This window comes from Lepidochelys kempii, chromosome 1 (assembly GCF_965140265.1).
Source record: "Lepidochelys kempii isolate rLepKem1 chromosome 1, rLepKem1.hap2, whole genome shotgun sequence".
NCBI classification, from domain to species: domain Eukaryota; kingdom Metazoa; phylum Chordata; order Testudines; family Cheloniidae; genus Lepidochelys; species Lepidochelys kempii.
The window spans coordinates 7017103-7039500 of NC_133256.1; the positions used below are offsets into that span (position 1 = coordinate 7017103).

Sequence of the window (22398 nt, forward strand, 5' to 3'; positions counted from 1 at the left end):
TCAATTGTTCATAATTCATTTATCTTAATCATTAAAATGTCATTTTTCAGTGTGTGAAGAGCGACCAACCTGCTCCATCCATGAGACAAGCCTCGAGCTGTGTATGTAGTGTCTAATATTAACATTTTCTTTCCATCCAGGCATTTCTCCTGCGACCATCACCCTAGACCCTGGGCACATACAGGAAGTCAGGGGAACGCACGGTACATGCAGGAAACACCATTCTGCCTCAGCGTTGGAAACCTTCTCTCCTACTCCATGTCAGATTCCAACTCAACCGACTTTACCAACCCTTCCACCTTCATCCTGCTGGGCATTCCTGGCCTGGAGGCAGCCCATGTCTGGATCTCCATCCCTTTCTGTGCGATCTATGTCATAGCCATCTTGGGGAACTTCACAATCCTGTACATCGTGAAGAGGGAGCCAAGCCTCCATGTGCCCATGTACTATTTCCTCTGCATGCTGGTCGTCGCCGACGTGGTCCCGTCTACGGCCGTCCTACCCAAAATGCTGAGCATCTTCTGGTTCAATTCCAGGGAGATCAATTTCACCGCCTGCCTCACCCAGATGTTCTGCCTTCTCAGCTTCTCTGTTATGCATTCTGGGATCCTTGTGGCCATGGCTTTGGATCGCTACGTGGCCATCTGTGATCCCCTGAGACATTCCACCACTCTGACAAACCCTGTGGTGGCCAAAATTGGCCTGGCCGTGGTGCTGCGTGGCATCATGCTCGTATTGCCCTATCTCTTCCTGGCGAGGAGGTGGCCATATTGCAGAACCAACATCATTCCCTACACATACTGCAAGCACATAGCTGTGGTGAAGCTGGCCTGCGCCGACATCCGCATCAGTAGTTACTACAGCCTCTCTGTGGCATTCTTGGTGACCGGTGTGGATGTGTTTTGTATCACTGTGTCCTATATCCAGATCCTCAGGGCCATCTTCAGCCTCCCAACAAAGGACGCCCGCCTCAAGACTTTTGGGACCTGTGGCTCCCACCTCTGTGTCATCTTAGGCTCTTACATCCCACATCTCTTCTCCGCCCTCACAGAACGGTTTGGGCACAATATGGCCCTGCATTTCCACGTTCTCATGAACAACATGTATTTCCTGGTGCCCCCCATGTTAAACCCCATCATCTATGGGGTGAGGAGCCAACAGATTCGGGATAGTCTGCTCCAGCTCTTTACTCATTAAGGGTCATAAAGCTTTCTCCTGGTGATCTGGCTGGTAGACTGAGCTCCATGCAGTGCTGGCTGGTGACATGGTGCTGGGTTCTCTTCCCTGAATCACTGACTGGCCAGTCAAAGAGACCTGAAACCCTTTCCTGACTTTACTGTGCTGTGTCAGTGTGACAAATGGGGAATCTGACTATGTGCAACTCCGAGGGTTGCCGCCTTTCTAATTCCTGGTAACTGGAAGCATAAGCCCCCACCCATTTACCATGCATCTTCCCCCAGGTTACGCCCCTGCTCTGCGTCTTCCCCTCAAGGCCCTGCCCCTCACTCTTTCCTCTCCTCCCCACCTCCTGTAACTCTCTGGATCGTCCTTGTGACACTCTGCACTCCAAAGCACTCTATATTTACCACGGTGATGTAATTATGGTACGTTTTGTACAAAGTATGTCCTGTGAGCTATTATTCTAAAGGGCTTAATCTGCTTAACATTAATATCTCCTTGGGTATATGAAGTAATGAAATCATGCTTTGTGTGAGTTCCTAACTTGTGATACGAGGCTGGAAACACCCAAAACCAGCCTTTCAGGTATGTCAAAGGACTAGCTAGACAGTGTTTATGACAGCAATTAACACTCATCGAGGGAAGAATCCACTAGCACAGGAACTCTGTATAAGAAAGCCTCCACGGAGGGAGTACGGAGACAACAGAGAATGTTTGGTCAATGGGGGTGGACCCCCAACGTCACATATACAGACTTTTCAGAAAACTGGAAGAAACTATAAAAGGTGTGGAGTGAAATCATCTCTTGTCTTCACTGCCCCACAACTCAACAGCTGCAAGAAGCTCAGGAAGACAAAGGAGTTTGAATTGGGCAGGGGATCAAAGCAGGTACAGCCTGTTCCTCAGGAATCTGTAAGCCTGCTTGTATCATCAGTCAGGGTGAGATATTGCTGATTCAAATCCTATCAAGCATGCACTAGCCTTATGCTGCAAGTTTGTTTCATTTCCTGAGTAACCTGCCTTGATCTGTTTTTTATCACTTATAATCATTTAGCATCTATCCTTCTCTAGTTAATAAACCTGATTTATGTTTCATCTTACCTAGTGTGTTTTTGAGTGAAGTGTCAGGGACTCTTAGTTCCGTTAGCAAAGAAAGGTGCGTATCTTCCCCCATCGAGGGGGGGAGTCTAATTAATGAGCTTGCACCGTACACATCTCTGTGTTGTGCAAGACGGTGTAATTCTGAGTCTATGCTCCAGGAGGGGTGCAAGGCTGGAGAGCTGGGATATTGGCTGATGGTCCATGAGTAGCTTAGGTAAAGCACTCAGGTAACTTAGTTGAGTGTGTGGCAACACCTGCTGTCGTGTTGGGTGAGAACAGGGCCCGGAGGGGCTGGCTGTGTGTCACCAGCAGAGCAGGGGAAGAGGCCAACCCAGCTGAATGGTTTGGAGGCACAGTGGTTCCAACAGCTTCCAGGCTTCTCCCAGAGGTACATCCCATCACAATCTCCTCCTCCCCTCCAGCCCCCCCAGCTGGGCTCCCTCTGCTCTGGGGATGGGAAGGGAGATGCTGCAGCCTGACAAGGAGCCTGCGTGCAGGTTGGAGTAGGAGGCGGCCCCAGTTAATGACCCAATGCCTCCCTCCGCTCTGCGGTAACTGGACATCGTTATACATAGAGATATGAATAGAATTCTTAAGTCAGTTTCATGGTCGAGATGGTGAGCTTTAGAGTTGCAAAGAGATCTTTCAGAATTAATCCTTAGCTTGCAGTCCAATGTTCAGTATCAGGGTGATCCAGAATGGAACTGTAGACCTCAGCCTTGTGACTTGAGCTTCTCCTGACAAAACTTAAGTGGATTTGAGATGACAGGATCAGGACCCAAGTACTCTTTTAAGGACCATTTGCAGGCTATGATAATGAAGAATTGTTGCTTTGAAATAGAATTACCTATTTCCTGTGAATACACTGGTAACTCTTCCATTCATCAGTGTAAGGTAATTATCCATTAAGCGCACATTGGTAGATAACTACAAACATCAAATAGAAGTCTAGACAATGAAATTATTACACCCAAGTTTAATTTCAATGTTACTATTTTCTTTTGATCTTTGAATCAACAGATATACCAACAGACAGGAACCATCTGTTTACATGGTTAACATCTAACAAGATATAAATAAAAACATACAATTAGGATTACCTCTTGTCATAACCATACAACTAAGGGTAGCCTAGAATTCCTCCTTTACCTGTAAGGGGTTAAGAAGCTCAAGTAACCTGGTTGGCACCTGACCAAAAGGACCAATGGGGAAAGAAGATACTTTCAAATCTGTGGGTGGGGAGGCTTTGTTTGGGCTATTTGTTTGTGTGCTCTCTCCTGGGACTGAGAGGGGCCAGGCAGAAAACTCCTTCTCCTGCAGACCATCCTGAAACAAGTCTCTCATACTACAAAAAGTGTAAGTAAGCAAGGTGAGGTGCATTAGGTTATCATTTGTTTGAGCTTGTGACTTTTCCCTGTGCTAGAGGGAGGTTTATTCCTGTTTTTGTAACTTTAAAGTTGCCTAGAGGGAATTCCTCTGTGTTTTAAATCTTTTGTTACCCTGTAAAGTTACCTTCCATCCTGATTTTACCAAGGTGATTCTTTTACCTTTTTTTAAAAATAAAATTCTTCTTTTAAGAACCTGATTGATTTTCAGTGTCCTAAAGACCCAGGGGTTTAGGGCTGGGCTCACTTTGTAACCAATTGGTTAGGATATTATTCTCAAGCCTCCCCAGAAAAGGGGGTGTAGGAGTTTGGGGGGATATTTTGGGGCTCTAAGTGGCCCTCCCTGAACGTTTGTTTAAATCACTTGGTGGTGGCAGTGATACCAAGGGCAAGGAAGAAATCATGCCTTGGGGAAGTTTTTAAAATAAGCTGGTAGAAATAAGCTTAGGGGGGTCTTTCATGCAGATCCCCGTATCTGTACCCCAGAATTCAGAGAGGGGAGGGAACCCTGACACCTCTAATTCTCTAACAGTACAGGTTTGCATTTCAAAGCTCAAGTCTATTTCGCATGGCTATGTTGCTATTTATGAGAATTGGCCGTAATGACAATTTATATACTTCTCTAATATGTCTTTAAAGGTTGAATTTTGGTCAATTAGCATGCTAGTTGCATAACCCTTTCTGACCATGTCACACCTATTTACTCACATTTGATTGTAGGAACCATCTCTATCCTTATGTCTTGGGGCTTTTACTGTACTCTTCACTCATGCTCCTTGTGCTCAGAGGCAGGAGGCTTGGGTGGACGGAAGAAAGGAGTAACTGCATTTTAGATAAAATCCGTTTTCTCCAGCTTCTCTGCTGAGGGGTGGGCTTGGAAGGAATGGAACCTCCCCAGAAGAGGGACCAGAGAGAGGCAGTCTTGGTCCAGCCCTTTACAAACATAGAGACTGGATGAGTCAGAAGAAGCTGGGGCAGGAGAGAGGCACAATGGAGGCAGAGGGGACTCTTTGGTTTCAGAGCTATGGCTGCAGCAGAGAGACAGACTCCAGATGGAGGAGAAGCCAGGAGGTGGCCTCTGGACACCTTAGAGGTCTCTGACGAAATCCCAAAGAATGCTCCAGGGCAGTGAGGACACTGAGGTGGGAATAGTGTACAAGTGTGGTACTGTGTTTAACTGGATCCGGGTATCTCTTGTGCTGTGTAAAGTAGAGGAATTGGTTTAGCAACCCCTTTTGGAAAGCCTGGATCTGTTTGCTTTAACGATCCTGTGCCCTGAAAGAAGGAAACTGAAAACAGAGTTTGCCCAAGGCGGTGGGGGGGCTCTGGGAAGGTGTGTTGAAGGAATTGGAGAGTCTGGGGGAGCGAAGCCAAATCTCATCTCTGGGCCCTGGTGCTTGGCATGCAGCTCTCTGAATAACCCACACGCCTCCTGGGTGTGGTGTTCTGTCCCATCTAGTGGCACCAAGACCACTTAAAGAGAGAGATAAAATGAGTCTGCTTGACAGCCTTAACTAATAGGCAGTTGGCTTTTAGCTCATGTGGTAGAGGCTCATGTACTAAGCTCCAAAGGTCCAAGGTTCGATCCCGCCCACTGACGACCAGCGTCTGTTGGTGTTACAAGTGGTGAATCGTCCGGGATTTCAACTGAGAAATCTTTTATGCTACCGAGGAGGTTTGATTCCTGTTTTTGTAACTGTGAAGATGAAGCTGGAGAGGAATCCTCTTTCTTTGAAATCTTTTTATTACCCTGTAAAGTTACTTTCCATCTGGATTTTGCAGGTGTAATTTTTTTACTTTTTTCTTTATAATAAAGTTCTTCTTTTAAAAACCTGATAAATTTCAGTGTCCTGAAGACAAAGGGTCTAGTCTGTGCACACATTACTAAGGCAATTAGTTGGTCTATTATTCTCAAGCCTCCCCAGGAAAGGGGGTGAAGGGGCTTGGGGGGATATTTTGGGGGAATAGGGATTCCAAATGATCCTTCCCTGAGTTTTTGATTAAATCACTCGGTGGTGGCAGCAATACCATCCAAGGACAAGGAAAGGAATTTGTGCCTTTGGGAAGTTTTAACCTAAGCTGGTAGAATATAAGCTTAGCAGGTCTTTCATGTGGGTCCCCACATCTGTTCCCCAGAGTTCCGAGTGTGTGGGGGGGAACCCTGACAGTCTCTCCCTTGGAAAGTGCTCCGCAGAATGGAAGAGGCAGGGAGACCCTGTTCTCATGGATTTCGTCCCATCTCACTCTCTCTAATGCACATCCCACCCTAGGTGCCAGTTACAAACACTCAAGGCTCTGTAAGTCCATCCACTTCAGTGGAAATAGCAGGTGTAGCACTGTGAACTGCTGCGGCTGAGCACTGATCTGGCTGGGCATGAAGCAGTGCGCATTAGTCTGGTTATTAATCCACGTAACAGTAAGTCCCTCATCATTACCATCAAGCAGCCCGCAACTGCAACCAGCTCAGTATTAACCTGTCTAGAGGCACTGTTGGGCAGAAGGCGGCTTCTTAGATAGGGCTGGATGCTGCTAGAAAGATGTGGGGGCTGCGCTCTTACAGTGCAGCATTTGTGGGGATGTCATGGCCGCAGGCTTGCTACAAAGCTAGAGATCTATAGAACAATGGGTACCCCAGCTCCAGTGGATGGAAGCAAAATGTGGGGGGCTGAGGAACTCCAGGCTGATGTTTTCAGTGCTCACAGTCTCCAGCTGCTGCTCTGTATCAAGATCAGCAGCACAAGAACAGGCATGAGGAATTCTTGAACCCACAACCGCTCCCATCAGCGTTGTGCCAGTCTTGGCAGCTTTCTTGCTGGGGACACATAGCTAGAGTGAAAGACCAGCATATTCTGAAGTGGGCATACCAAGGAATATCATGATATGGCCAGTGATCACCTGGGTGCCAAAAGTTTAGGTGGCACAACAGACCTGCCACTGCGTGAATATACAACCTGCTCCCCTTAAACACCTTCCCAGAGATTAATCGGGGCAGCACTCGGTTTGCAAGGAGGCTACGTTCCTTTGGGATTTGCCATGAAGATAATGATGATGCCTGGTGGGACGAACGGCTCCCCAGATACTGTGGCAAAAGGTCTGTGTCTCCAGTAATGTGTGTGAGGCTGAGGTCTGACAAACAGAAAGTGCAGGAGACACTCGCTGAACAATGAAAGTGAGGTGGACACTTTCAGGGGGTCACATATTGCACATGTGATGGGTAGCTGGGAAAACACTCTTTCCGTTTCCTTTGCTCTGAACCATGGCTTGCTTTTCTCCTGTAGTACAGAACAGAATGTTGTCTTTTTCAGGACATGGATGTATGGCTTATATTGAAACATAAAAGTAGATGTCTGAGAGCTCTAGTTTGATAGATATATTGCTGTGACACGCTGTACCCCAAAGCAACACCCTGGAACCCCCATATTCACCACTGTTATATAGTTGCCCCAAATCTTGTACAAACTATGTCATGTGAGGTGTCAGTGCAAAAGCTATGGTTTGCTGAATATGATTATCCCATTTGTGTGCATGTCTCATTTTTGTATCTGAAGACATGAATATTTACTCTGTACCTGTATTTCAAATGTGTCTGTTCCTCTGGTAACTCCCACATGGTCGTTCACATCTAGTCGAGCCAGCACATTATGAAAGGACAACTAGGCATGAAGCACTTATAGGCTGTCAGCATTAATGGCAGGGAACAACTTGGGTGGGAAGATACAGGGGCAGAAATGTCAGTGGTTAGGAGAGGTATACTTCAACAAGGAGACATACTGACCGGCCAGATGGCAGAAATTTTATTTTATTATTCTGTGGTTACAAAATCCTTTTGCCTTTGGTTAAAGTGCGCATAGAAACCAAAGGTTTGGAAGCTGTATTATCAGTGGGGGTAGTAGACGATAATCCTGTTGATATGCTAATTTGCAATGATTTCTTCCATGTTGCTCAGGCAAGAAGGTGCTTTCTGCTGGGACTTCAGAGGGAAAGGGGAAAGTCCCACGAACTGCTCAAAGAATGAGAGGTCTCCTTGATTCCTCTACAAGAGAGGGAAGCTGCATGTTTCCAGGGGTGGGGGTGGTTGAGACCAGCTCCAGGCCGGTAGCTGAAGACAGCGTTGCCTTAGGGAAAATATGTCAATGTTGAAGCTAAACAAGGGGCAAACCCAATGCTAGGGAGCACAGGGAGATGTGTTCCAGAGGGGAGCTGTAGTGAAGCAAAGATTCACTGGTGCGGCACCTCGTGCTGGTCATCCTGGGAATTAGCTCTTTGCAGCTCACCTCCTTCTGGTCAGTGTCACACCTGCCTCAGGCTCCATGTACCTCCTGGACCCCGGTGCCCTATAACATCAAGGTGCTTCCCCCAGCAGTACCCACCTGAGAAAGGGAGAGGGGTTTGGAGCCTGCCACTGAGACATCTGTCCAGGCTGTTAGCTGTGAGTCCTTCACGCATGAACAGGGGATAGCTCCCACTCTAGAGAGCACAGGGGTATGTGTCCTAGAGTGGGGGGCCAGAGGAGGAACATGGGGGAAGAATAGTGGGAGTACAGGAATGTCTCCTCACTGATCACATACGGGACGATGCCGAGGACAGAATGGCTGATTCAGCGTCTGTGCTCCCAGGCACCCAACCTGTGGCTCCGGCTTTGAGAGGGAACTGTGTAACTGACCTGCCAGAGGGGAGCAGTCACACAACTGACCTCTCGCAGATAGAGAGAAGGGGAGGGAGGGTACCCAAATCCAGAGTTATTGTTACATCAGTGTTTGTTGCTAATGGTAAATCTTATAACAAAGAATTTGGTACTGATGGTAAATCCTACGAAAAGGTGTAATATGCATGATTTTTGGGAAAAACTTTTGGACATGCTACAAATAGTAAACAAGAAGCTCTATGGGAATACTGCTTCTCAGCTAACACCTCTAAACAGGCTCAAAGCTTGTTATGGCAGGGAAAGCATAAATAAACCTGGTCTGCTGTGAGGAAGTGGAAACTGAGGCAAACCACTCCATGGCTTTGTGACTATCTGTATTGAGTTATCACCAGCTGGAAAAACACAATGGTTGACAATCCTGCACATATACAAAGACAGGCTTTCGAGTGACAAATAGAAGGCACACAGAACTTTGTAAAATCACATGTGGATCACACTCCAAGGTTTGCAACACTTGGGCATTGTATGTTCCAAACCTTAAGAAGGCCTTGGGCACACTCCCTCCAACCTAGTCAGTGACAAACACTTCTGCAGTAAACTAAGGGGGGAGGTGTGACATTCTGTGCCCCCAAAGCAACAGGTATCAATGGTATCGGTGAAAAAGTTATGATTTGCTGAATATGATTACCCTATTTGTATGCATGTCTCATTTTTGTGCCAAAAATTCTGAAAGCATGTGAGGGCATATGAGCAGCTCATGTGACACTGGACTCCATTTGTGCCTGTACTTTTCTGCTAACTGTGCTGGGGGCTTCTGCTTGGAAAAATGAAGGTCCCTCCGAATGACAGAAGCCATAAAAGGTGGAAGTAACAAAATCGCTTAGCCTCACTCCCCTTCATAACTCAACACCTGGAAAAACCTTAGGAACAAGGACTGAACTGGGGATTTGGTCCTAGGCTGAAGGCATTTCTAGCCTGTGCATGGAGGACAGGCGGACTGTGTGTACCATCAGGGTGACACACTGCATGATTCAAATCCTGTCAAGTTTTTGAACTCAGATTGTCATTTTGCTTTATTTCTTAGGTCATCTCCTTTGATCTGTACACTTATTACTTATAATCATTTAAAATCTATCCTTCTGTAGTTAATAACTCGGTTTTATATTTCTTTTTTTACCTAATACAGTGTGTTGTTTGAAACGCAAACCCAGGTTGGTATGCCAGAGGGCTCAGTGGTACCCCCTTTCCAGGTTGCACCCAACGAACGCACACCCAACGAACAAGCCCTGCTGGACCGTGAGTCCATTTCCTTCTTGACATGTGCTCAGTTAGTAATGGAGAGATGATAGTTCCAGCAGGGAAATCACGACTCCTGGGTTCTCTCTGTCATTCTCTGTGTGACCTTCACCAAGTTACATCTCCCTTTGCCTCAGTTTACCTATCAGTATAATGAGGATATGTTCACAGTGACTTTCTTTTACTAGGTGTTTTGAAGATCCTTCAATGAAAGGTGTTACACAGTATGATGATAGTTACTGATGAGAATTACTGATCTCTGATCCATTCGCGATCGCCCCGTGTGCCTGCAGAAAGTGTTCGTATCTCTCCTCAGTTCCCTTAAGAACATAAGAACATAAGAATGGCCATACTTGGTCAGACCAAAGGTCCATCCAGCCCAGTATCCTGTCTACTGACAGTGGCAATGCCAGATGCCCTGGAGTGAGTGAACCTAACAGGTAATGATCAAGTGATTTCTCTCCTGCCATCCATCACCCCCCTCTGACAAATAGAGGCTAAGGACACCATTCCTTCCCCATCCTGGCTAATAGCCATTAATGGACTTAACCTCCATGAATTTATCCAGGTCTCTTTTAAACCCTGTTAGAGTCATATAGTCACCTTTCTCCAGATTTCTCTGTCTACTATCTACCCATTAATACTGGGCATTTACAGGGTATCAGACTCTATGGAGAGCTGACCATTACCCCTAGTTGTCTTCCAAATCAACTCTACTTTTTAAATATACACAAATACACAGAGCAGCCAATTCCTCTCTGACTCAGTGGAGAGCCCAAGAGTTCTCATCTCCCTTTGGGAACATTCCTTAATGACTGTTTACTTCTAAACCTGGATAAAGAACTCAGAAGCGCAGACATTGAAAGAGAGACATTGGCTAGAGTGTCTACGGTTTCCAGCCTATTTGCATCCAGATGCCACTTCTCCCCTAGAGGCTGAGTGAACCACCATGTGATTATGCACATCTATATCATAAATGGTGCACACCCCTGAGTCAGCTCTCGGCGTGGGATGCTGCTGCAGATGCTGGGGTGAGAGAGGTGTGGAACACGGCTGTCTGCAGAGGATTCCCAGGGAAGACACGTCTGGCTCAGAATTCACAGGTACCCATCTCTTGCTGAGGAGCTCACCTGCTCGACAAACCCAGTGCAACGTGGGCGTGATGGGATAGAGAATAGGTCTGTGGTCCTTTCCGCACTGCGCAGCCATTAAACATGCTGGGGCCCTTGCCACAGGGGATGAGTTTGCTCCAATATCACTGGCCAAAATGTCCCCTTTGCTCTGCCCCTGGCTGATGGGCTCCAGTCCCAAGGTGGCTGCATTTCAGTGGCACAGAGGATGCTTCAGAATAAAAGGTTTTAGTAGATGTAGAATACAAGGCCAAATTCTGAGGCTGTGGCCCATATGTTCTCAGGCCCCACAGAAGCAAAACTCCCCTTGGAGTAAGAATTGAGTAAAGACCTCAGGAGCCAGCTGTGTGTGAGCTAATGCACAGGGACTCTCCCTCCTCCTCTTGCATTTCAGGGCTCTGGTTGTTAACGGGGATGGCTCTCACCTGACTTTGTGATGGAAAGCATGGAGGGGGTAGGGCTCCTCACTGGAATAATTATATGAATTTTTAACATGGGCAAGACCGCTTTTCTCCTGGCTTCATTTGAGAAGTTGGCTGAACTGTTAGGCCTGAAACTTTCAGAAACAATTCAGCTAGAAGGAGAAACCCAGTGTGGGAAATTTCAGTCCAACGATTAAAGTTTGGCAAACTTATAACCAACTGAAAATGAGGTCTCCTAATTGAATGTGTCAGACAGTGTTAACTAACCATGGTGTCACCAGCACCACCTACAATGCCCAATCCATTTGTGAATCCCATTCAGCTATGCTCTTTGCTCCAATAATGTCTGTGGCAAGGAGTTCCACTGGCCAAATATAGATTAGGTAAACAATTTTCCTTTCTCAATGTTATATATTCAGACTTTCAATGTAATTGAATGTTCCCTTGTTCCTGTGTTATGAGACGGAGTAAATATAAATGCTTGATCTACTTTCTTTATCGATAGATTCATAGGGTTTAAAATCAGAAGAGACAATTAGATCATCCTGTCTGAACTCCAGTATAACAAAAGCCACTAAATTTAACCCAGTTGCCCCTGTATTGAGCTCCAAAACTTGTGTTCCAAAACTTGTGTTTGACTAAGACCTGGTCTACATTAGGATTTTACATTGTAGAATCATGGAGCCACAGGGTGAGAAGGGACCTTCAAGGGTCAGTTATTCTAACCCCCTGCCAAAATGTAGGATTTGTTGTGTCTGAACCATCCTAAACAGATGACTCCATCCTCCTTTGGAAAACCTCCAGCGAAGAAGCTTCCACAACCTGCCTAAGCGACTGTTCCATTTTCCTTCTGTTTTTATAGTTAGGGAGTTTTTCCTGAGATTGAATCTAAATCTGCTCTGCTTTGAAGCAATTGCCTTTTGTCCTGCCCTTTGTCTCAAAAGAATAATTTTTCTCCATCTTTTTTATGGCAGCCTTTCAAATACTTGAAGACAATTATCATGTCATAGATTCATAGATATTAAGGTCAGAAGGGACCATTATGATCATCTAGTCTGACCTCCTGCCCAATTCAGGCCACAGAATCTCACCCACCCACTCATGCAATAAACCTCTCACCTATGTCTGAGCTATTGAAGTCCTCAAATCATGGTTTAAAGACTTCAAGGTGCAGAGAATCCTCCAGCAAGTGACCCGTGCCCCATGCTACAGAGGAAGGTGAAAAACCCCTAGGGCCCCTTCCAATCTTCCCTGGAGGAAAATTCTTTCCCGACCCCAAATATGGCGATCAGCTGAACCCTGAGCATATGGGCAAGATTCACCAGCCGGATACCCATGAAAGAATTCTCTGTAGTAACTCAGATCCCACCCCATCTAACATCCCATCACAGCCCATTGGGCCTATTTACCATGAATAGTTAAAGATCAAGTAATTGCCAAAATCATGTTATCCCATCATACCTTCTCCTCCATAAACTTATTGAGTTTAATCTTGAAGCCAGATAGGTCTTTTGCCCCCACTGCTTCCCTTGGAAGGCTGTTCCAGAACTTCACTCCTCTGATGGTTAGAAACCTTCATCTAATTTCAAGTCTAAACTTCCTGATGGCCAGTTTATATCCATTTGTTCTTGTGTCCACATTGGTACTGAGCTTAAATAATTCCTCTCCCTCCCTGGTATTTATCCCTCTGATATATTTATAGAGAGCAATCATATCTCCCCTCAGCCTTCTTTTGGTTAGGCTAAACAAGCCAAGCTCCTTGAGTCTCCTGTCATAGGACAGGTTTTACATTCCTCGGATCATCCTAATAGCCCTTCTCTGTTCCTGTTCCAGTTTGAATTTATCCTTCTTAAACATGGGAGACCAGAACTGCACACAGTATTCCAGGTGAGGTCTCACCAGTGCCTTGTATAACAGTACTAACACCTCCTTATCTCTACTGGAAATACCTCACCTGATGCATCCCAAGACCGCATTAGCTTTTTTCACGGCCACATCACATTGGCGGCTCATAGTTATCCTGTGATCAACCAATACTCCAAGGTCCTTCTCCTCCTCCGTTACTTCTAATTGATGCGTCCCCAGCTTATAACTAAAATTCTTGCTATTAATCCCTAAGTGCATGACCTTACACTTCTCACTCTTAAATTTCATCCTATTACTATTACTCCAGTTTACAAAGTCATCCAGATCCTCCTGTATGATGTCCTTCTCTAAATTGGCAATACCTCCCAGCTTTGTATCATCCGCAAACTTTATTAGCACACTCCCACTTTTTGTGGCGAGGTCAGTAATAAAAAGATTAAATAAGATTGGTCCCAAAACCGATCCCTGAGGAACTCCACTGGTAACCTCCCTCCAGCCTGACAGTTCACCTTTCAGTAGGATCCACTGTAGTCTCCCCTTTAATCAATTCCTTATCCACCTTTCAATTTTCATATTGATCCCCATCTTTTCCAGTTTAACTAATAATTCCCCATGTGGCACAGTACCAAATGCCTTACTGAAATCTAGGTAAATTAGATCCACTGCATTTCCTTTGTCTAAAAAATCTGTTACTTTCTCAAAGAAGGAGATCAGGTTGGTTTGGCACGATCTACCTTTTGTAAAACTATGTTGTATTTTGTCCCATTTACCATTGACGTCAATGTCCTTAACTACTTTCTCCTTCAAAATTTTTTCCAAGACCTTGCATACTACATAAGTGAAACTAACAGGCCAGTAGTTACCCGGATCACGTTTTTTCCCTTTCTTAAAAATAGGAAATATGTTAGCAATTCTCCAGTCATATGGTACAACCCCTGAGTTTACAGATTCATTAAAAATTCTTGCTAATTTCATGTGCCAATTCCTTTAATAGTCTTGGATGAAGATTATCTGGGCCCCCCGATTTAGTCCCATTAAACTGTTAGAGTTTCGCTTCTACCTCAGATATGGTAATATCTACCTCCATATCCTCATTCCCATTTGTCATGCTACCATTATCCCTAAGATCCTCATTAGCCTCATTAAAGACTGAGGCAAAGTATTTGTTTAGATATTGGGCCATGCCTAGATTATCCTTAACCTCCACTCCATCCTCGGTGTTTAGCGGTCCCACTTCTTCTTTCTTTGTTTTCTTATTATTTATATGGCTATAGAACCTTTTACTATCGGTTTTAATTCACTTTGCAAGGTCCAACTCTACTAGACTTTTAGCCTGTCTCACTTTATCCCTACATGTTCTGACCTCAATAAGGTAGCTTTCCTTGCTGATTCCCCCCCGCCCCCATCTTCCACTCCCTGTATGCTTTCTGCTTTTTCTTAATCACCTCTCTGAGATGCTTGCTCATCCAGCTTGGTCTACAACTCCTGCCTATGAATTTTTTCCCCTTTCTTGGGATGCAGGCTTCTGACAGCTTCTGCAACTTCGACTTGAAGTAATCCCAGGCCTCCTCCACCTTTACATCCATAAATTCTTCAGTCCAATCCACTTCCCTAACTGATTTCCTTAATTTTTGAAAGTCAGCACTTTTTAAATCAAAAACCCTAGTCGCAGATTTATTTTTGTTTATCCTTCCATTCAGTTTGAACTGAATTAGGTCATGATCACTTGAACCAAGGTTGTCCTCCTACAACCATTTCTTCTACCCACGCTGATGGGAGTACACCAGCCAACCCTGTAAGTCGTGTCTACACTGAAGCACTTTGCAGTGCCTCTGTAGTGTTTTAAGTGTAGACAAACCTTCAAGCAGATCTTCCAGAAAAGTATCCAGTCTGGATCTGCAGACATGGAAAGTAAGAGAATCCACCACTTCCCTTTGCAGTTTGTCCCAACAATTAATCACCCTGAGTGCTAATTATTTGGCCGATATTTCTGATTGGAATTTGTCTGGCTTCAGCTTCCAGCCATTGGGTCTTCCTCTGCCTTTCTAAACTAGATTACAGAGCCCATTAGTACCCATGGTTTTCTCCCCATTGAAGTCTCTGCCTGATTGTCTTTTTAGATTAGATAAATAGATGAAGTCTTTAAATCTCTCTCTCTGTCAGGCATTTTCTCCAGTCTCCAAACATTTCTGTGGTTTTTTTCTGCACCCTTTCCAGTTTTTCAACATCCTTTTTGAAATGTGGACCGAAGAACTAGACACGGTCGGTTTCATCAATGCCATATGCAGAGATAAAATCCTTCCCCTGCTCCAACTCACCACTCCCCCGTTTATGCATCCAAGGATCACATGAGCCCTTTTGGCCACAGCATTGCTAGAGTACAGATGTGGGGACCCGCATGGAAGACCCCCTAAGTTTATTTTTACCAGCTTAAGTTAAAAACTTTCCCAAGGCAAAAACTTTGCCTTGTTCTTGAACAGTATGCTGCCACCACCAAGCGCTTTAACAAAGAACTAGGGAAAAGGACCACTTGGAGTTCCTCTGCCCCCAGAAATCCCCCCAAGCCCTTACACCCCCTTTCCTGGGGAGGCTTGAGAATAAACAAGTTGAGCCCAGACCAGCTTGGGTTTCTTATAACCCCAGAAACCCAATCAGATTCTTAAAAAACAGACTTTTTAGTAGAACAAAACAAAGATAAAAGAAACACTGTAAAATTAGAATGGAAGATAATTTCACAGGCAGTCAGATTCCAAACAAAGAGAATTGCTCTTGGCAAAACCTTAAGTTACAAAAAGACAAAAAAACAGGAGTACACATTCCCTCCAGCACAGCAAATTTACAAGTCAAAACAAAGAAAACCTAATGCATTTTCTAGCTAGATTACTTACTAACTTTACAGGAGTTGGAGGCTTGCATCCTTGATCTGTTCCCAGCAAAGGTATCACACAGACAGACAAAAGCCTTTCCCCCGCCCCTCCAGATTTGAAAGTCTCTTGTCCCTTCACTGGTCATTTTGGGTCAGGTGCCAGAGAGGTTACCTTAGCTTCTTAACCCTTTACCGGTGAAAGGATTTTGCCTCTGGACAGGAGGGATTTTATAGCACTGTATACAGAAAGGTGGTTACCCTTCCCTTTATATTTATCACAACTGCACTAGGAGCTTATGATGATTTTGTTGTCCACAATGACCCCTAAATCCTTTTCAGGGTCCCTGTGTTCTATAATATGGTACCCTAGACTGTGGGTGGGGCTTGCATTCCTTATTCCGAGAGTATCACTTTGCATTTGACTGTACTAATACATTTTGTTTGCATGGGCCCAACTCAACAAATACTCCAGATCAATCGGTATGCCTGCCCTGGCTGCCTCATTGTAACCACTCTGCCAATCTTTGGGTCGTCCATAGATTTTACCTGCAATGATTTTCTATTTGCTTCCAGATCATTGATGAAAATACTGAATAGCAACTGGCCTAGACCTGATTCCTGCAGAACCCCACTAGAAACACCCCCATTCCCTGACAATGGCCCATTCACAACTGCTTTCTGAGATATGTAGGTTAGCCAGTTTTTAGTCCATTTAACATGTGCTCTACTGACATTGTATAGAGTTCATTTTTCTAACTAAATGTTTTCCCCGACTAAATCAAATGCCTCAGAGAAATTGAAGTCTGTTGCACCTGTTTGGTTCCCTTGACCAACCAAATGTGTACTCTCATTAAGGGATGAAATTGGATTTATTTGACAAGACCTGTTTCCATAAAACCATATTGTTGATTGGCATAAATTATACTCCTAGATTTTTTTTTTAATTTATCCCATATCAGCTTTTCCATTGTTTCTTAATCTTGTCAAATCTTTTTCTTAAAACTTTATTTTTTTAATAGTTTAGGTTTAATGAAGAACTGTCCTCTATTTCCTTTGGGCAGGGGATGGGGGCGGGTCTGTTGCTGCCCGACTGCCTACTTCTGATTCAGAATCAGATGTTTGGTGATCTGTCAGTTCATAACTCTGGTTTTTGTAACTCTGAGGTTCTACTGTAGATGCTGTTTAACATCCTCCTTGACTGCTAATGGACTGGAAAGTTTTTCATGACCGTATGTGATCTGAGTACCTGATATTGCTCCTTTCCAAATGCAGAACAAAACTATTTCTTGAACACGTCTCCCTTTTTTCCAACATTAACAAGTTTCCTTTCTCCCTCTCGGAATTGGCCTATACATTTTCGAGGGTTTCTTTTCTTCTTAAGATAATTAATAACCTCCTTTTTGTTATCCTTAGCCCTGCAAAGCATAGAATTCCACCTGATGTCTGTAATATCATGTATCAATTTTCATAACTTCCAATTTGTATTGCTTGCTATCTATTTTCCCTTTTCCCCATTTGTTATATATTGCTTCCCCGCCTCAATTGCTGCCTTCACTTTGCTACTGAACTGGGTTTTTAACCAAAATTCTCCACTTTCTTGATTGTGGAATCATGGCTTTTTGGCTCTCTCATAAACTCTTCTTAAAGAAGTTCCATTTTTCATTCCTATTTTTCTGTCTAAATTTTTCCTCCCAATCAGTTTTGCTGATAATTTGCATCATCCTTGGGGAATTAGCCCTTTTGAAGGGTGTCTGTAGATAGCTATTACTGGCTGGGAGCTGTTCTCTGTTTGTCCATTTCAATGAAATCAGTTCCATTCTTTATTTTGTTCTCCTCTATCATATGCCCCCTTAATTGTCTCTTCTCTAAACTAACGAGTCCCAGACTTTTCAGTCTGTCCCCATACACCAGCCTCCCCCATTCTCACAGCCTGCCTGGGAAATCCCCTTCCTATCTGCTAGATCCTTTATAGAGACTGGGTGACCAAAACTGAGTGCATCTCCAGAGCAGGATATTCTTCCTCAGATTCCTTAGGCATCTAAACATTGTCTTTGTCATGGCCACTACTGCAAATGAGCAGGTGTTTCTGTGGAGCTGCTATCAATGATGCCCAAGTCTTTTCCCTGAGGTGTGTTCTAGTTGGGATGTTTCCCCTGGCACATGTCTTGGCAAAGGTGCTTTTTTCCCCCTCTCAGATTTTCAGTAGCTAGGTGAATGGGAAACTCCCTACAGCATGACTCTGTAGAGTGCCATTAATCCCATACTGCTGTGCAAGACTGTAACTCTTGGCAATGTGCGTGACATTGTTGATGGCTTTGCAGCAGTGGTTCCCAAACTTGATCTGCTGCTTGTGCAGGGAAAGCCCCTGCCGGGCCGGGCCAGTTTGTTTACCTGCCGTGTCTCCAGGTTTGGCTGATCGCAACTGCCAGTGGCTGCAGTTCGCTGCTCCAGGCCAATGGGAGCTGCTGAAAGCTGTGTGGGTCGAGGGACGTACTGGCCACTGCTTTGAAGAATGGGTTTCCCCAACTGCGGAGGGGAAATAGATGGCACGCATATTCCAATTTTGGCACTGGATGCCTTACAATGGAATACATCAATCGGCAGGAGTACTTCTTCACGGTATTGCAGGCACTCGAGGATCACTGTGGGCGTTTCATTGACATTAGTGCAGAGTGGTCCAGAAAAGTGCATGACACATGAATCTTTAGGAACATCGGCCTTTACAAAAAGCTGAAAGTGGGAACTTCCTTTCCAGACCAGAAGATCCCCACAGGAGATGTTGAAATGCCCATAGTGATCGTGGGAGACATGGTGTACCCCCCAATGCCAGGACTCATCAAGTTGTACATGGGAAACCTGGATAGCAGTAAGGAGCATTTCAACAATAGGCTGAGTAGGAGCAGGATGGCCGTGGAATGTGCGTTTGGCGATTAAAAGTGCACTGGTGATGCCTTTTTAACAGGTTAGACCTCAGTGAGGAAAATATTCTCATGGTTGTAGCCATGTGTTTCACCTTGTATAATATTTGTGAAGGTAAGGGCAAAAAGTTTGCTCAGGGATGCACTGCTGAGACAGAACACGTGACTGCTGATTTTGAGCAGCCAGATACCAAGGCTATTAGAGGACAGAATGGGGGAAATTTGAATCAGGAAGGTTTTGCGGCAACACTTTGAAAATGAGAATGAGTAATGGTTATTGCTATGCTTGGGATTGTAATGCATAATGAAGACCAGTTTTGGTAGTGTAGGAAGCAGTTGTGATTGTTCAGGCCCAGGGTTCAATGTAAGGAAATGATAAAACTGCTTGCTTGTGTGCTAATGCCATCTGCTATCATAACATCAGTGGAAACAAATAAAGAGTGGTTCTTATTCAAATAACTTTGCTTTTATTGCCAAAAACCCCACAATACTATGCACACACACACAGCTGGGTGTAAGTCCAGCTATCATTTGAAAAAGCTTCTGTGGAGGTGGAGTGAACTGTAAAGTGAGACGTCCCAGAAATTGGAAAGGAATGTGTGGGTGGAGCCTGGGGAGGACATGGGAAAGAGTTCTGAATTTGCTGAAGGGGAGGGCGGGCACCCATCTGCTCAGTCTGGAGCATCAGAAGGGACTGCAGCATGGTGGTTTCCCACTCCAAAACTTTTATCAGCCTCTCCATTGCATCCCTAATGTATGCCTCATTTTCTTTTCTTTCCTGCTTCTCGCTTTCCCTCCACTGCCTGAATTCCGTCCTGTCTGAATCAGAGTTCTGCAGCACCGCCCAGAACAAAGCGCCTTGCTCTGTCTTGGGTGCTTTCTTATCTGGCAGAGACACTCAGCTGGAGTGGAGGGGGTGCCTCCTTTCAAGGACATATCTGATGAAGCACAAGTAACAATAAACAAAAGCATTATTGTTAACTATATGTAAAGCATTCAAATGCTACATTAAAATACAGTGCTGGTAACACACCTATCCCTTTCCCGCTGACCCTTGACAAGCACACATGCTGACGAACACTAAAAGCATGGTGAGTGTTCCCAGGGGTGGGGGATGTTGGGCATGAGAGAAAAACAATGGGCTAATTAAAGTGATAAAATCAAGTACGGTGTCTACACTGGCACTTTGGCGACAAAAATGTTGTGTAAAAACCTTGCAAGTCTTGCAACTTTATTACATCACTCAAACTGAGGAGTTCTGCCATCGAAACTGGGTTTGCAGTATTTAAACATCCACTATTTCTTCACCAAATGCTGCCTTTTGGCAAAAAAATGTGGCAGACTAGAGAAGGCCTAGGGAACAATAAGGGATAACCAGTATCCACTCGTGTTTCCTGCTGGTGCCTATTAAGGTTTCCCACACCACGATGTGTAGGAATTATTGATGAAAGGAGCACCATACAATATGGAATTAACATTAGTAGGGTCAGTTGTTCATAATTCATTAATCTGAATAAAGAAAATGCAGTATTTCAGTCTGTGAAAAGCGACCAAGCTGTTTCATCCATGAGAACAGCCTCCAGTAGTGCATGAAGTGTCTCACATTAACACTGTCTCTAAATCCAGGTATTTGTCCTGCGACCATCACCCTACACCCTGGGCACATATAGGAAGTCAGGGGAACGTTGGTACATGCAGGAGACACCGTTGTGCCTCAGCATTGGACATCTTCTCTCCTACTCCATGTCAGATTCCAACTCAACTGACTTCACAAACCCCTCCACCTTCAGCCTGCTGGGCATTCCTGGCCTGGAAGAAGCCCATGTCTGGATCTCCATTCCCTTCTGCACCATGTACGCCATAGCCATCTTGGGGAACTTCACCATCCTGTTCATCATAAAGATGGAGCTGAGACTCCATGGGCCCATGTACTATTTCCTCTGCATGCTCGCTTTCACCGACCTGGTCCTGTCTACATCCATTCGGCCCAAAATGTTGAGCATCTTCTGGTTCAATTCCAGGGAGATCAATTTCAGTGCCTGCCTCACTCAGATGTACTTCATTCTCAGCTTCTTTTTGATAGGGTCTGGAATCCTCGTGGCCATGGCTTTTGATCTCTATGTGGCCATCTGCTATCCCCTGAGACATTCAACCACCCTGACAAACCCTGTGGTGGCCAAAATTGGCCTGGCCGTGGTGCTGCGCGGCATCATGCTCATACTGCCCCATCCCTTCCTGGCGAGGAGGTGGCCATATTGTAGAACTAACATCATTCCAAATACCTACTGTGAGCACATAGCTGTGGTGAAGCTGGCCTGCACCGACATCAGCGTCAGTAGTTACTACAGCCTCTCTGTGGCATTCTTGGTGATTGGTATGCATGTGTTTTTTATTGCCATATCCTACACCTAGATCCTCAGGGCCATCTTCAGCCTCCCAACAAAGGACACCCGCCTCAAGACTTTTGGGACCTGAGGCTCCCACCTCTGTGTCATCTTAGCCTTTTACATCCCACATCTCTTTGCCGCCCTCACGCAACGGTTTGGGCACAATGTGGCCCTGCATTTGCGTGTTCTCATGGCCAACATGTACCTGCTGGTGCCCCCCATGCTAAACCCCATCATCTATGGGGCGAAGACCCAGGACATCCGGGATAGGCTGCTCCAGCTCTTTACTCATTAAGGGACCTAACATTTTCTCCTGGTGCTCTGGTTCTCAGACCGCACTCTATGCAGAGCTGGCTGCTGACACGGTGCTCGGGCCTCTTCCCTGAATCACTGACTGGCCAGTCAAAGAGACATTAAACCTTTCCCTGACCTTACTGTGCTGTTTCAGCATGACAAACTGGGGAATCTGTCTATGTACAACTCATGGAGTTGTCACCTTTCTAATTGCCTCTAATTGCTTCTAAAGACCCAGAAAAGTGGGGAGGGCTGAGGAGGAGTGGGATGGGGAGTCCCGGGGACTAGATTTGGGTCAGGACTAGACCAAGAACCAGTGAAAGTTGCTTCAGGACTCCTGTTCCCATCTGGGTCACCCCCAGCACTATCCCCGTAGCATCTAATGAACACAGACAGCTCCATTGTAAGGTGACCATGTGCCGCAGTATCCTCCAGGGGGCTCATCATGTCCCCATGGTGCTGGGTGCTGGACGGACAGCACCTGCCCCAAATCCCAATAATGAGAAGACACAAGGGGCTGAGATGGGGTGCTGTGGGCTGGGAAAGCCTGAGCTGTTGGGGTAGCTCCGTCTGACAATCGATTAGCATCCTGCAGGGGGCAGTCATGGTTGGGATGAGTGCATGGTGGGGAAGGGGCCAGAGCCCCGCATCGGGAGGTGTGTCAGGCATGAGAGAAATCTGTACGGCAGTCCGGAGACTGCCTGGCTCTCATCCAGGGTCCGTCACTGCTGGGCTGAAGCTCACACTGTGTCCTGGAGGTCTGTGGCCCCGTGATGCAATTGGCCCAGCACCGTCAGGAAGCTGAGAGCGGTGACCATCACTGTGGCTGCAGCCCCTGAGAACTGGAGAGAGACAGCCAGCAAAGTGAAAGGCTGGGGCGAGCAGGGGGATTGCAGCACCGATGGCAAG

At 45.5% G+C, this 22398-nt stretch overlaps 1 protein-coding gene and 1 pseudogene across 1 annotated transcript; both read left to right on the top strand.

The window, feature by feature from the left end:
• Positions 1-207: 207 nt before the first annotated feature.
• Positions 208-1197, top strand: LOC140899322 (olfactory receptor 52R1-like). The gene has a single exon (XM_073314681.1). The coding sequence runs from the start codon at positions 208-210 to the stop codon at positions 1195-1197; it is 990 nt and encodes a 329-aa protein (XP_073170782.1).
• Positions 1198-20500: 19303 nt separating this feature from the next.
• LOC140899362 (olfactory receptor 52R1-like) lies at positions 20501-21490 on the top strand (annotated as a pseudogene).
• Positions 21491-22398: the final 908 nt, after the last annotated feature.

Excerpts from the sequence above, each read along its gene's own strand:
- LOC140899322 (XM_073314681.1), top strand. The coding sequence starts at position 208 with ATGCAGGAAACACCATTCTGCCTCAGCGTTGGAAACCTTCTCTCCTAC.